Raw genomic sequence first — 13689 nt, forward strand, 5'->3', positions numbered from 1 at the left:
ATCTCTAGATCTAAGATTCTATTACATGATTATTACATAGCATTAAATCAAAAATTAAAATATATAAATATAGCATGAACTACATGTTGATCATATCAACATGTTTCTATACTACATCTAATGTATGTATTAAACAATAGATCAGATCTATTACCTTGCAAGTTAGATGTTCTAACCTTATTGATCTGGGTTTGAGAATGATGTTGCAAGCCGCATACGCATCCGGCCTCTAGGAGTCATCCACACGAGCCCACGAATCTCGATCAGAAGTCCTGCTTCAGAAAATCAGCACAGTATGCTAGTACTGCGCTGATCCTTCTTTGATGGTTGATCAAGTGCCTCCTTCTTCTTGATTTGGACTCTTCCAAAGATGAAAAGTAGAAGGAGGAGTTTCAAATCTGAGACGCTCTCAGAAAACTCAAGATGGAGGGAGGAAAGATATGAAAACAAAAATCCTAGAAGAAGACCCTCTTCTTCTTCACGTTTTTCTCTCTAGACATCCAAACTTGCATCTTTTATATCTTCACGACCCAAAGGTATTTCTCTCTAATTTTTGGATGGCACAAAGGTCTCTCAAATTTCTGACTTTCTATAAAAGTTTACGAAGAAACTCATCTTATATAGAGAGATATGATAGAGTCCTTGTCTAGGTCAAACACCTAGTCAAGGCTTATCCAAACATGGCAAGTTAAGGGACGCCCAACTCTTGAGCACATCCTTCATATTTTTATGCATGGATCACCAGAAAAGGATGCATAATGTATACCCTAAAAGTCATGAAAATTTCAAAAAAAATTTGGATAAATTTGGTGTAAAATTGAAAGAGTTTTGGATTTCTAAAACTCTATCTCATAGAATTCGAAATCCAAACTTATTCCTTTTTTATTTGATCCAAACCACCTTTCATGTAAGAAAGAAGAGAGGAGACCTTTTGTGAATGTGAGAGAGATCTGGGAGAGGGCTTTTGTCACACAAAATAAGTGAAGATTGGCGTTGAATAAGAGAGAGGGCGTGGAGAAGGCTTATGTGGCGCAAGGTGGAATCCTAGTCCTACTAGGATTCTGTCTTATGACTTATTTTAATTTAGTTTTCCAAACCAAATCAAATCAAAATTAGATCAACCTAATTAAAATAGGTCTTAACCCAATTAAGAATCTAATTTAATCAGATTAAATTAGATTTAAATCTGATTTAATTTTCTAATCAAATTAGAAATTAGATTGACCCAAGTCCTAGTTGAACTAGGACTAGTTTTTCTTTGCACTTGGTTTATCCAATAAACCAATTGGACTTGATCCAATCAAGTCCAAACTAAATCTAATTAAATCATATTTAATTAGACTTAATCTCAGCCCATTGGCTTAATCAAATTAAGCCAATCAGTAATCGAATTGCTAATAGATCCTCCTGCAACACTTGCACTGGATTAAATGTCAATCGTATTGATCATTTAACCCTAGAACGATTCTTAATCGTTGATCAACCATTCGATCGGATCATGAACTCTAATGTGTGTGACCTCATAGGTCCGAACCTAAGCCGGTACCATAGGAATAAATTTTTATACCAATCGAAGTGACCATCTAGCAATGGTACCCGACGACCGGATAGGTCGAATGTGTAGAACAACATCCTTAGAACCCATGCGGATATAGTTTTCATATAATTCATCTTCTTGACCAAAATGATCATAGGACACCCCAGAGTTTAACTGTCAACTCTGATCAGGTTGTCCACATTGTATTTCAAAATATCAAATCCATCTGATGGATTATCCTGGCCAAGGTTTTGCTAAATTGAAATACAGTGACTCATTCTTCTCCAACTCTTGGAGTGGTCAATCCCATCTCGATCACACTCTGACTTTGTAAGTACTTGACTGTGCCCAGAAGCCTTCTGTCCCTGAATTAGAAATTCAGTTAGTCCAGTACCAAAGCACAGTGAGTTGCTTGCAAGTCACTGAGGCGATCTCAGGTCTAAGGGACACTTATACCTATATCCCATCAGAGACATTCTCGATAACAGAATACTCTGAAGTTGGTCATGTTCAATGATGATGTACTCTTACATCTCACCTGTATGCCATACCAGTGTCTCCACACTCCTTGGTTAAGAGGACAACCAACCCATATGGCCTACAGCGACCTATGCTCGATAGAAGCTGTCGTCCTTATTAATAGCTTATCATTTGGTCGTGAACAGTTTTAAGGAGTAATCGATAAATCCTCTCTTTATCGAACTTAAATAGTCCTAAGGACTTCATCATAACAATGGAGTTCATTAGAAGACGAAAGCTTATGATGAAGATGCCAAATATATATTTTACTTATTAACAAATCAATTACAATACTTGGTTGCTCAACCGTCAACAGCTTGACGATTGGCTTTTTGGGACACATTTCTCAACATCTAATTTGTTGGAGGTTTGGGTTAATCATTTTATAAAGAAAGATTAGTTCAAAATTATTCCAATTGTCAGAAAATGTAGAGTTAACTTACTTCAAATTAATTCTAGATATATTGAATTCTAGATGAGCGATGAAAGCTTATACAATGATTTTAAATATAGAAAGTAGATCAAGATTTAATTTTAATATGGCATGCTCAAGAAATAGTAAAGATAAAGAAACTTAAAATTTTATTCTAGTTTTATCTAGAAAAAAAATTTGGAAGGTTGGATCTTTTGCTGGGATTCTTTCAATAGCCTTAGAGAATTCGATGGGTTCATATCAAAGTGCATAATAAAAGTATAGTGGTTGAATAATACTAAAACTAGTTAAGAATACTAATACAGTAAGTGATATAAATAGAGATTTGATTTTTGTAAAAGAGACTACCATCAATAAATGAAAGGGTAAGATTATTTATTTTTGGGCTTGTTTAGACGTTGCAATACTATCTTCAATAATTGGTTCTTTTATTATAGTAATGGTTAGAAGAATTTTGAGCATGTAATGATCTAGATTTTTTTATGTTTATGAAGAATAGATAGGGTTGATTATGATTTTTATGTAAAATTAATCAAAAGCAAATAATTTCATAGATATGAAATTATGAAATTTCAATCTAAGATTAAGAAATCAAAGAAATTCATTATCTTACAAATAGAAATAATCTAGTTTTGAAATACTGTATAATTATTTATGTTGAAAACTCATGGAACAAGTACTTTGAGATGTAAATAATTTGAAAACTTAAGGATAATATGAGGGTTATGTATTTTAATGTTTGAAATCTCAAGTATGTCAAGTTTCAAAGATGAAACTTTTTTTAAGAAGGGTAGAATATAATATCCAGTCCTAAGAAAATCAAGCCCACTCGATTGGCCCACCAACTCCCCCCAAAAAAAAGAAAGAAAGAGGAAGCAAATGAAGAAGACTCCCGTTGGGAGTCTTCTTCCACCCAAAATCACTGGAGGAGAAGTCGAATCTGAGGGATTCGGCCTCCCCTCCACTCTATAAGACTCCCTCTCTCCCTCCTAAGCAACCCACGATCACCACCGGCCTTCCTCCTTCTTTCTCTTGGATTTTTTCATTAAAATCACCGACACCCTCTTCATGTTCACCTCAAATTTTCATAGAAGATCTCACCGAAGCTGGAGGTAAGCCCTGGCCCACCTTCCTCTCTTGCTTTCCCTCCTTTTCATGGCATGGCGCACCCTCGTCAGCCATCGGGTTCGTCGAAAAATCCACAAAAAACCAAGACTATGTTTTGCTCTGTTCGGCCGAGCCATCTCCCTCCCTTTTTCGGCCACCAGTACTGCTGTCTATGATGTTGCACCCCTAGGTTTGGACCCCCACTCCTCTACCTATTTTTTTCGAAGGTCATGACCATCGGTGATCGACCAATGATCGAAAAAAATTCAAGAAAAGGAGGCAGTCCTTTATTTTTTTATTTTTTTTCTAACTTTTCGTTGGTCGAACCTCATCGCCAGCCATCCCTGGCTCTATCGTCATCCATCGCTACCGTCGGACCACCAACCGTGCCACCACGGCCTGTCGGACGTCGGATAGTGTCCCTCTGGTCCTCCCTTGTTCGGTCAAAGAAGAGGAAAGGAAAGAAGAAAAGAAGAAGAGAAGAAAAAGAAAAAGAAGAAAAAGAAAAAGAAGAAAAAATGAAGAAGAAGAAAAAAAAGAGAGAGAGGATTTTCTCTCTCCTCTCTCCCCTTCTTTCTCCCTCTTTTCCTCTCTTTCTCTCTCATTCTCTCTCTAAATTTTTTTCTCTTTCTAAAATTTTTTCCTCTTACTCTCTCTCTAACTGTATCACAGATCCTAGGATAAATTTGAGATAAAAATAAGATGATCTGAAATCACTTCGAAAGTCATGCAGTAAGTTGGATCCCAGTCTGATCTTTATTTGAAATTTATAGCATCTGATCACAGTTAACCCATATTGAGTCATCATGATATGACCTCTGATGATCCGATCATGATTGTCTCTTTTGAAGGATATAAAAATTCTCTCTCCACTTTCTCTCTCTATTTTCTCTCTTATGACTAACTTTCTCTTTTTAAGAAGGTCTATGAATCTTGTATCGAATCATGTTTTCATCTTTTAAGAACCTATATCGACTCCAACAAGATGACCTAAAACTACTTTGATATTTATGCCATATGTCAAACCAATGTCGGACCTGTCAGTATCTTCGAAACTCATTATAGATAAACCTTATTGATTGATCTTGATCTTGATCAAATTATGCTCTATAATTTTTTGATTAGAGTCACTTAAATCTGACCCTCAGCTCGAAGATCCTGAATTGCCATGATGTCTGGATGGTCCGACATGTCTGGTCAACAGCTTTTTTCTTATGATTTAATCTTATTATATTCATCGAATAAAAATTGATGATGATTTAATATTTTAAATAGGATTAGTTGATTCTTCTAACGATGTCTGAAGATCTAAGATGAACGAGGTAAGTGAATCTTACACTCCTTATTTATTTAAATCTTCATAGTTTTCATGCATATGACTTTTTATCGATGAAATTATATTTTTTTCATAAAATAAGGATCAACATATATAATATGAAAAAGTATGTTTTATTATGAGCATTGATTTTATGAATATATTTTATGAAAATAGCATGGTTATGAAATATGAATTTTATAGTTTTTTCACCTATATATATGTATGTTTTAAGAAAAAGATATAAAGATTTCAAAGGCTCTCAGATAGTTATGAATGAATTTCTTCGAGAAGGTCGACATCCGGAGCTAGCATCTATACGAAATATGGCTCCACCAACGGATATAAAGTTGGCACACGAAATAAAAACTCTGTCGATTAAAAAATATGGTCCTATCATGAGTATAATAGTGATCTTAGCATAAATATCTGTGAGTAATATTTTGAAACATGACACGAATACATGACAAGAATGCTTTATGATTCATGTTTATGAAATATTCATGATTTATGCATGCATGATTGGTTTATGACTTGTTTTATTATATGTTCTATAAAATACTTTATTTTATATTATCTGTTATTTTTTAAAAATTATATTATCATAAAAAAATTTATGCTTGATCCGATAAGGAAATGCAAGTTTTACTTACTAGGCTAGTGTAGCTCATATTCTTTTTATTTTTTTCTTTTACAGAAAAAAAAATGTTAAGATCGATGAAGGATTTAAACTTGAGAATCTACATAGCAAGCTTGAAAATTTGATAGTAAAAATTTAGTTTATTTTATGATCATAGATTTGTAGTTACTTATTTACGAATGTTGAGATTTGGGGTTGGTACTTGCTTTTGAATTTAAATACTCTGAACCAATATCGATTTAATTATTTGATGAATAATAAAATTGAATCTTTTATTATAACTTATTTTTGATGGATTTTAGTTGATTATGATTGATTGGCTTCGTATTATCGTAGGCTCCATCCCTCAATAGTATGGCCGTATTATATCCCGAATTTAGGGCATGATAGTTTATGCTCTTTGCTTTCACTCTATTGTTGGGATTGCAATGGTGGAAAGTAAAGTTTATACTCTTTACTTTCACTCTTTCTACTTCCATGCTCCAAAATTATGGTATATGATGCCCTCTATTTATACCAGTAAGGTCCTTATTTGACGAATTTTTTTCTAGCTAAATGAAGAGAAGTTGCACATTTTCTACTATTCTATAGAGGTTCACTTTCTACTATTCTATTTCTCTTTCTATTCTAGTAAAGTTTAGTTAATATCAAGTTGGATTCATCTTCTAATTAAAAGAGGACACTAATTATAAAAATAATCAAATATTAAATTTAAGTAGAAGCTAGATTTTGACTCTTATATCCTTCATCTTCAATCACACTATCAAATTCTTCTCAAATTAGAAGTTATAGTTTTCAAAATATTCAATTATGTCTTGCCTAGGGTGGGAGTTGTTAATTTGTGTATCTTATGCAGACCTACCAAAGTGGCCAGACTGATCCATGATGGGTTAGATTATTCTATGACGGTTAGTTGATCATCTTGGATTAATAATATTATATGTTATATTATAACAAATTAAAAATATATTAATATAATTATATATCTAATAATAGTAAAATATTACTATAATATCTATACCTGTAGTTTATTTTTGTGAGGATCTGTATATATATTTATTTAGTCTTATATCAGTTGTTCATTGGAAGATCTTGGATGCTTATATTGGACCAAGAAACTCAAATAATATTTTTCGACTAACTTTCTTAGGTGAGATTCTGGATTGTTATAAAAAGATATCAGAGTCGATCTAGCTTATAGTTTATATAGACTAGGGATACTACGATACAATTTCGATAGGACTGATAATGAGTTGATCATTATGTTTATGAATTTGAATGTATAGATTTCAATTTTTAACCCAATGAGGATGCTATGGCTTAAACGGGAGAAGTATGTGAGGACTCATATAGATGTATATTTAGTTCCATATAGGTTAATCACTAGAAAGATCTTAGATACTTATATAAGATCAAGAAATTCAAATAATATATTTCAATTAATCTTTTTTAAAAAAATTTATTATATAAGTATAATTATTATTAACATATCACCATTATGTATTATATTTTACAATGTTATATATACCACATTGTTTGTAGTTCAATATTTATTCAAATATCAATATATACAAATTATAAAAAGATCAACAATATGTTAGAAATATCTCACATATAATACTAGATCTGCTTAACAAGAAACAAATTCTTATTATAATATATGCAATTGCAATTTACACACTAAACATATACAATATCATATGTTAGGTTAAGTCTAATATGCTATGATATTTTCTATAATATATTATATAATAGTTGTAACATTAATTACATATTATATTGATATTTATATAGTACATTTGAAAATGTAGAATTAAAAATAGATATGGACATATGATATATAAAATGGAATACACTATTATAGTTCATTACTCTACAATATATTAATATTATTTTCATATTTTAAAATTAAATTCTGATATATTTCATTATAGGTAATTAGGTTGTATTTATAGAGATATTGTACTTTACATTTGATATTCATTACATCTTGCAAGAATTCCTTAATGTTTATATCACAATATATAATACATTACAACAAACCATCTGCACCATTAGGGAAAATATGGGTTGTTTATTTTAGTTTTAGTTTATTTTCCAAAAAATTATATAGATAATATCTTATGCTATTCTATGAAATATTTAGTATGGCCATGCCATATGGTATCACTTTTCATGCTTCTTTTGTTGGAGATGATCCTTGCTATCTTAAGTCAGAAGTTACATTTGACAGGGAGTATATAAAGCTAGAGTGGAAAAAGATTTTTAACTCATTTATTTCATTTTAATATAAAATATTAAAAATATTTATTTATATTTTTAAATAAATATTAAAAAATAAAAAATATATTTTTTATTTAATTTAAAATAAATATTTTAAGAAAACAAAATATTAATTATTTTTTTATTTGAAGTGAAATGAAAGTTGGTACTTGGACACCTTTGGAGGGAGATAATATCATGGGCCATGGATCCTCTGTGATGTGCATGTGGCACTCCGTGATGTCCATGTGACACTCCAGATCATGATGTAAATAAATATACGATCGTCATTAATAGATGATGGCCATTGAATAAGAAGTTTATGAGCGCAAGCACTATAATACAGAGTGCGTCTGTAGGATGGCGCGGATTCTCTGACAGCAGCTACCCATGACGTACTCCGCGGTGCCGGTATAATACTGTTTGAACCTCATATATCTCCCCAAGTAGGGCGCTTATCTCAACACGAGTCCTGATCCGGTGACAACGACCATTGAGGGATGAGAATGGGGGGCTGGAAGCTCGAGTCCATCAACAGCTGTTCCTCTCCCTCTCTGACACGCAGCAGTGAGATGTCAACCACCGAATCTCTATAAAAAATTTTAGACATCCGGGCTCAAGCAAGCATGCCTACACCCACATATAGCTGTACAATGATATTATTTGTATTCTTTCCAGAAGAACGAAACACAAACAGCCACAAGGCTGTCCCAACGAGACTTATTTTATATGATACCAAAAATTAATAAAATAAAGTTGCCTTTGCCCATATAAAATCCCCTGCACCTTCTTCCTCTTTGCTTCAACGCTTCTTTCCCTCTCTTCTACTTCTTCCTCTTGGACAAATGGGTTCTTCTTCTTCTTCTTTTCTAGCTTTATGGCTGTGTTTCTTAGGCTTGGTCTCCATGACCACCCTGGCTGCCCCACCAAGGAGACCCATCAATGTTCCATTCCAGAAAAATTATGTGCCAACATGGGCTGGTGACCACATCAAGTACTACAATGGAGGCAACGAGATCCAGCTCTACCTGGACAAATACACAGGTAAATCACTTCAAGAAGAATAAAAGTAGATTCCCCATATTCTAAAAGCGTTTAGATGCCCGGTATCCATATGAACCTACTACCCTTTTTTTTTTTTTTTTTAGGCACTGGGTTTCAGTCCAAGGGCTCTTACTTGTTCGGTCACTTCAGTATGCAAATAAAGATGGTTCCAGGGGATTCTGCTGGAACTGTCACTGCCTTTTATGTAAGTGGCCTCTTTTTGGGAGATTACTGAAATGCTATGGCCATTGGCCATTGTGTAAACCGTTTTCTATATGAACCACTTACCCATAATTATTTTTTCTTTTTTTTTTTTCCCTATGATTTTGTGATGGTTTTTGTTCAGCTTTCATCTCAGAACTCAGAGCATGATGAAATAGACTTTGAGTTCTTGGGCAACAGGACGGGTCAGCCCTACATCCTCCAGACAAATGTGTTCACCGGTGGCAAGGGAGACAGGGAGCAGAGGATCTACCTCTGGTTTGACCCAACGAAGGATTACCACTCCTACTCTGTACTCTGGAACTTGTACCAGATTGTGTAAGTTTTATCTTCCTTTCCTTTTGGTTTGCTTGTTACTCTAGGGTAGCTATGATTAAGCCCATGAAGATGCCCATCCTAAGGTCTTCTTTAAATTGGTTACATAACAAAATCCCTCAAGGATGGAGTAGACTAAGTCTTGATAAAAACACTAGCCCGTATTCTTTATTGGTTAGCCCTTGCTCATGTTGAAATTGTTCAAAAGAGCTCTTTCTTTTTCAGAAATATCTGTATCAGCTCACTAATTGCCCGATGATCATGCCATCTACTTTGGTAGTAGGGCCTCTCGGGTATCGACGTGATGTACAGAGACAACTACAAGAAATAAAAAAAAATAAAAACAAGGGGCGAGTGGGTTTGTGTCTCGAACTAAGAGTCCTAAAGTAGATAGCCAGGTGAGGTGTCCTCTGAGCAAACAGTAATATCACATGCACACAGAATCCAGACATCAATTGCAGACAGCCCAGATGGTAGGGCCTCTTGAGATGCTTTTAAGAGTCTTGATTGGATGTCATTAGTCACCCTTACTCCTCATAACTCATTGCTCTTGACCATTGGGCCTGGAGCTTTTTTTTTTTTTTTTTTTTTTGGGTGCCTAGGTTCAATCCTTCTGGTAATTTTCTTCATCGGCCACCTTCCATGTAAATAAAGGTAAAAGAATGTTGGGTCGAAAAAGAAAAAAAAGTGACACCTCCGTAGATTATGGATGACTTTAAGCTGTCTTGAATTGATGAGCCTTTTTCATGGGTTGGAGACTTGTAGTCAATAACATTAGTCAAATAAGCCCTCCTTTTTATAAAAGAATTTTCATTGTCTTGATGCGGTGCTACCTAAACTTATGTTCCCCCATTTTTATTTTTTGAGGCATGTCCTGCGATTTATATCTGTCATCTGGCAATACAAATTTATTAATGTAGTTGGACCTCATGCATCGATGCAGTTTTTTTTTTCCTTCTTCTGAAGCAATTCTATCAGGGTCCCGAATATGGAATTCATGCATGATATTTTCGGTGGCCTTATTCTGTGCCTGACAGTGGATGTCATTTTACTCAAAAAAAGACAGTGGATGTCATGTGTTGGACTAATAATAGAGGTTATTGAAATGCGCATATAAAAATGCCATATGAAATTACATTCAAAATATCAGATTCCATGTTGTTTTTCATTTTCCTTTTTGAATTTTTGGAGTGACTAACTATTGAGTTATGCAGTCATATTTCAGGTTTATTTGAAACAAAATATGAGGTTATGTTGGTACAGGATTCTAGTAATGAATTATTGAAGAAAATCAAATAAGTGATCGAAAAGTTTCAAGTAAACCCAACATAGTTCTTATATGATGATGATAATTAATAAGAAATCACGCAACAAAGATCGAAGGTTTATGTAAATTTATCCACCTCTGATTCTTCTTGACTTGTATGTAATTGCTAACCTCAAGAGATTTTTGAAGATATTAAAACATTTTCCATGATAGACCAGTGCGGTGCAATCGAAATTCGTGGAAGAATTTATAATCCAATTTAGCTGGCTCACTGACATTGCATATGATCTACTTTCCGGTACAAGACATTACATTGGGCGTGGGTTGTATCTTTCACGTGAAGGAATGATTGGTCTGATTGGTCTTCTTTTTTAGTGTGAACCGTTGGATCATATTTTGCACACCTTTCAAAATATGACATCTGCTTCATGATTGATGCTGATGGATGGAAGGAGAGATTGGAGGGCTTTCAAAACTGTGCAAATTGCGATCCAATAATTGACATTGCAAATAATTGACATTGCAAAAAGAGATCGGTTATTCTTTCACATAAAAGATACAACCCGAATCCCATCACACATGGTCTATATTGCTATCTACCACTTATGTTTCTTTTTGTGACAAAAGATCAAAAATTACTGTTATGATTGGTTACTTTTGGTGCCACCCAAACTAGATTCTTTGTAGATGATATACCAATCAGAGTGTTCAAGAACAGCAAGGACTTGGGTGTGAGGTACCCCTTCAACCAGCCCATGAAGATCTACTCCAGCCTGTGGAATGCTGATGACTGGGCCACAAGGGGTGGGCTTGAGAAGACTGACTGGTCCAAGGCTCCCTTCGTGGCTGCCTACCGGGGCTTTCACATTGATGGCTGTGAGGCATCGGCTGAGGCCAAGTTTTGTGCCACCCAAGGGAGGCGATGGTGGGATCAGAAGGAGTTCCAGGATCTGGATGGCTACCAATACCGAAGACTGCGGTGGGTGCGCCAGAAGTACACCATCTACAACTACTGCACCGATCGGTCGAGGTACCCCACCATGCTACCTGAGTGTAGGAGGGATAGAGATGTGTGAATTGAGAGATGATCAGGCCACCTTTTGGAGCTTAGCATGCGTAAATTTGAAGTGGTTCAGATATTATTATTAGTTACTTTGTGGACATGGTCTCTTTATGTGCCTGGTAAGGTACCTCTGCGGAATTATTATTCTTTGATGGGCATCTGCTGTATGGAGATTGAGTTTATAATGGGGGTCTTTTATGTGGTTTGATTCCCAACCCTGGGTGTTCCTAAACCATCTGTGACCAACTGCTACTAAATCAATGTAGGTTTAGGTTAAGGAATACCACCCCCAATAGTTACTTTTAAATAGCCTAACCACTAAATTTATTTTCTTTAATTTTTTTTTGCCCTTTTCATCATCTTTCTTTGGATTAAGCTTTAGTGAAGCAGCTAAAGTTTAAAGAGTTCATATGTTAGAATTAGGTGACTAGACACTGACGCACAACTTAGGGTTGCCATCTAGGGTCCAGGTTGTAGCTTCTGCACAAAAGAATGAATCCCCTTTGTGCGCCACGTCAACCATGGGATTAGGTAATATCCACCGAGAGATCTGCGTAGAATGATGAAATTACAAGCTGCATTTCAATGATTGATGTCATAGAAAAAGATCACATGTTTTACACGAAAGATGCAACCCAAGTCTTGTCACCCAGTTGGATATTTTTTTTATTTCTTTTTCCCATTGATTGTAGAACGAAAATGAGCGTCATTGGGCGGGTTGTGCCCTTGACCTTTTCTAAAGATTCTTTTGGTTGACAGAAAATGGAAGGAGGAAGAGATAGTGTTCGATCGCAAGAAGAAGCGTCATTGGGCGGGTTGTGCCCTCGACCTTTTCTAAAGATTCCTTTGGTTGACAGAAAATGGTCGGCAGAAAATGAAAGGAGGAAGAGATAGTGTTCGATCGCAAGAAAAAAAAGAAGAAGAGAATGTTTTTTATTTAGTTGGAGTTTTAAGAGGAGGAAGCGAAAAAAAAAATTTTATAAAAAAATATTTTTTTATATTTTATAAAAATAAAAATTTAGAGGGAGATGAATTTTGATACTTCTCGTAGGATGAGAGGTGGTAGTATTTTTTTTTTCAAAATATTTTTTTAAGATCTACGGTTAAGATTTTATAAAATATCAATGGATGATTAGGATGAAATACTGAATAGCGATATAATATCATATTAATATAATTTTAATATTTATATAAATATAATATTTAAATATAAATATTATAATATTTATTATATTATAATATTATTTTAATATTTATATTAATATAATATTTTTATTAATATTAATATAATATTTATATTAATATAATATTATATTTCATATTATATTTATATCTATATTAATAAATTTATCATATAAAAATTTAAATATTATATTAATATAATATTAATATATATTAATATTATATTAATACAATAGATTATTATAGTTTAATGTTATATTATAATATATTAATAATATATTATATTAATATTTATATAATATTAATATTTATATAAAATTTAGGAGTGAAAAAGGTACGATCTTATATCTATTAAAGGTATAATAGATATTTTATATAATTTTTTTAAAAAAATAGATGCTAAATCAAATATAAGTTATTTTATAATAAATTATTTTTTTATGATCAATCAAAAATATCAAAATTTTATTTTAAAAAAATAAATTTTTAAAAAATAATTTTTTAAAAAATTATCTTATGGATATTTTTTTTTTTCATAAACCAAATGAGTTCTACAAAGTAGGTAAGATAGCTAATTAAAAAAAAAAAAAAAGGACAAATGGTCTGTCTAACATAGCTATAAGCTTGAGATCTTTGCCTACATTGATCCATACCTCAAGGATCATTATTTAAGTTCCATGAGATGTTTTTAAAGAATTGTTATGCTGTAATAACCTTCTGAATGTCGGTATTATTATGCTTGTCCTAATATTAGGGACTAGATATGACTCATTTGTAATATAA

At 33.4% G+C, this 13689-nt stretch overlaps 1 protein-coding gene across 1 annotated transcript; it reads left to right on the top strand.

Annotated features, from left to right (window-relative positions):
* Positions 1 to 8589: 8589 nt before the first annotated feature.
* On the top strand, positions 8590 to 11874 carry LOC105036312 (xyloglucan endotransglucosylase protein 2). Its single transcript, XM_010912081.4, has 4 exons — positions 8590 to 8857; positions 8962 to 9062; positions 9204 to 9397; positions 11338 to 11874. The coding sequence occupies exons 1-4, from the start codon at positions 8659 to 8661 to the stop codon at positions 11735 to 11737; spliced, it is 894 nt and encodes a 297-aa protein (XP_010910383.1). The 5' UTR covers positions 8590 to 8658; the 3' UTR covers positions 11738 to 11874.
* Positions 11875 to 13689: the final 1815 nt, after the last annotated feature.

Source organism: Elaeis guineensis, chromosome 8 (assembly GCF_000442705.2).
Source record: "Elaeis guineensis isolate ETL-2024a chromosome 8, EG11, whole genome shotgun sequence".
NCBI classification, from domain to species: domain Eukaryota; kingdom Viridiplantae; phylum Streptophyta; class Magnoliopsida; order Arecales; family Arecaceae; genus Elaeis; species Elaeis guineensis.